The sequence below is a fragment of the Argopecten irradians genome, chromosome 13 (genome assembly GCF_041381155.1).
Source record: "Argopecten irradians isolate NY chromosome 13, Ai_NY, whole genome shotgun sequence".
NCBI lineage: Eukaryota > Metazoa > Mollusca > Bivalvia > Pectinida > Pectinidae > Argopecten > Argopecten irradians.
This window is the reverse complement of record NC_091146.1, coordinates 32,949,355-32,950,719: the sequence shown is the minus strand read 5'-3', so window position 1 is coordinate 32,950,719 and position 1,365 is coordinate 32,949,355. Positions and strand designations below refer to the sequence as shown.

The 1,365-nt window shown below is 42.2% G+C and overlaps 1 protein-coding gene across 1 annotated transcript; it reads left to right on the top strand.

Annotated features, from left to right (window-relative positions):
- The first annotated feature begins 461 nt into the window (after window positions 1-461).
- LOC138305831 (immunoglobulin G-binding protein A-like) lies at window positions 462-857 on the top strand. Its single transcript, XM_069246095.1, has one exon. The coding sequence runs from the start codon at window positions 462-464 to the stop codon at window positions 855-857; it is 396 nt and encodes a 131-aa protein (XP_069102196.1).
- The last annotated feature ends 508 nt before the right edge of the window (window positions 858-1,365 follow it).

Sequence of the window (1,365 nt, the reverse complement as noted above, 5' to 3'; positions counted from 1 at the left end):
GCCTCTTTCAGTTCTTTGTAACCATGTACAATGCAGACAATTCATTACGCAAATCTCCCAAATCTCCATAAAACACAGAATCGCGTCGCTTCGTCTGTCTCGTTATCACAAGAAAAAAATACTCACCCGCATCATTAAGGGATTTCTGATTGGCTGTAACAACACATCACGCGGTCGTCATGGAAATCTCGAGGGAATGCTGTCTCGTGCAGAAATGTAAACACTATTGAATTGTCGCGTGTCAATTTTCTCGAATACCATGGCGGCCTCGTTTCAACGATTATCCAATTATAGGCATAAAAAGGGGACACTGAATGGCAAAGTTATCAATTAAATCACTGCTTGAGAAGAAAAAGCGATTCGGCCTTGAAATTTAAATTGAGAAAAAAGACAACTGGATATGTAAGGTACATCAGAGGGATAGAAAAATAAGATGCATAGTCAACATTGTGAGTGTCTGAATGAAGGAAGGAAGGAAGGAAGCAAGGAAGCAAGGAAGCAAGCAAGCAAGCAAGAAGCAAGCAAGCAAGGAAGCAAGCAAGGAAGGAAGCAAGCAAGCAAGCAAGGAAGGAAGCAAGCAAGCAAGGAAGGAAGGAAGGAAGGAAGGAAGGAAGGAAGGAAGGAAGGAAGGAAGGAAGGAAGGAAGGAAGGAAGGAACGAAGGAAGGAACGAAGGAAGGAAGGAAGGAACGAAGGAAGGAACGAAGGAAGGAAGGAAGGAACGAAGGAAGGAACGAAGGAAGGAAGGAAGGAACGAAGGAAGAAACGAAGGAAGGAACGAAGGAACGAACAAAGGAACGAAGGAACGAAGGAAACTTTCTCTTTAAAACAACACCCATAACACATATGAATATTTGACCCCACGACAAAAACATTTGCTTGACCACTCGACATATAACCTGACAGTAGTAGAGGGTACCATTGAGTGATCCTGAGACTGAAAATAATCGACTTCATTGAGATAAAAGGCGTTTACCCTTCACCTACATACCTCGGCCTTCACCCAGTTATAACACATGCAAAGTTGTAATAACTTAGCGAACGAAAATCTGGAAATGTCATTAGTGAAGGCCCGGCATAGCAGCATCAGGTTACACACTCTCTCCCCAGGGGGCGCTCCGCGGCCTTGGAACGGGCAAAAAACTATCAATCCACGTCATCTGTATGTTGATAAACTACAAGACGAGGAAATGAAATTTAATTATTTTGTGGAAATAAACAGAGTTTGGCTCAAAAAATCTGAATACCGAATAACGTTATTATGTTTTAGGAGTAATGGATTCTGGCGTTATGTGTCTGATTATGTAAAATCCATAGAGATAGAAATGGTACAGACGATTGCCCAAGGCCAAGAGAATTCCAGAAA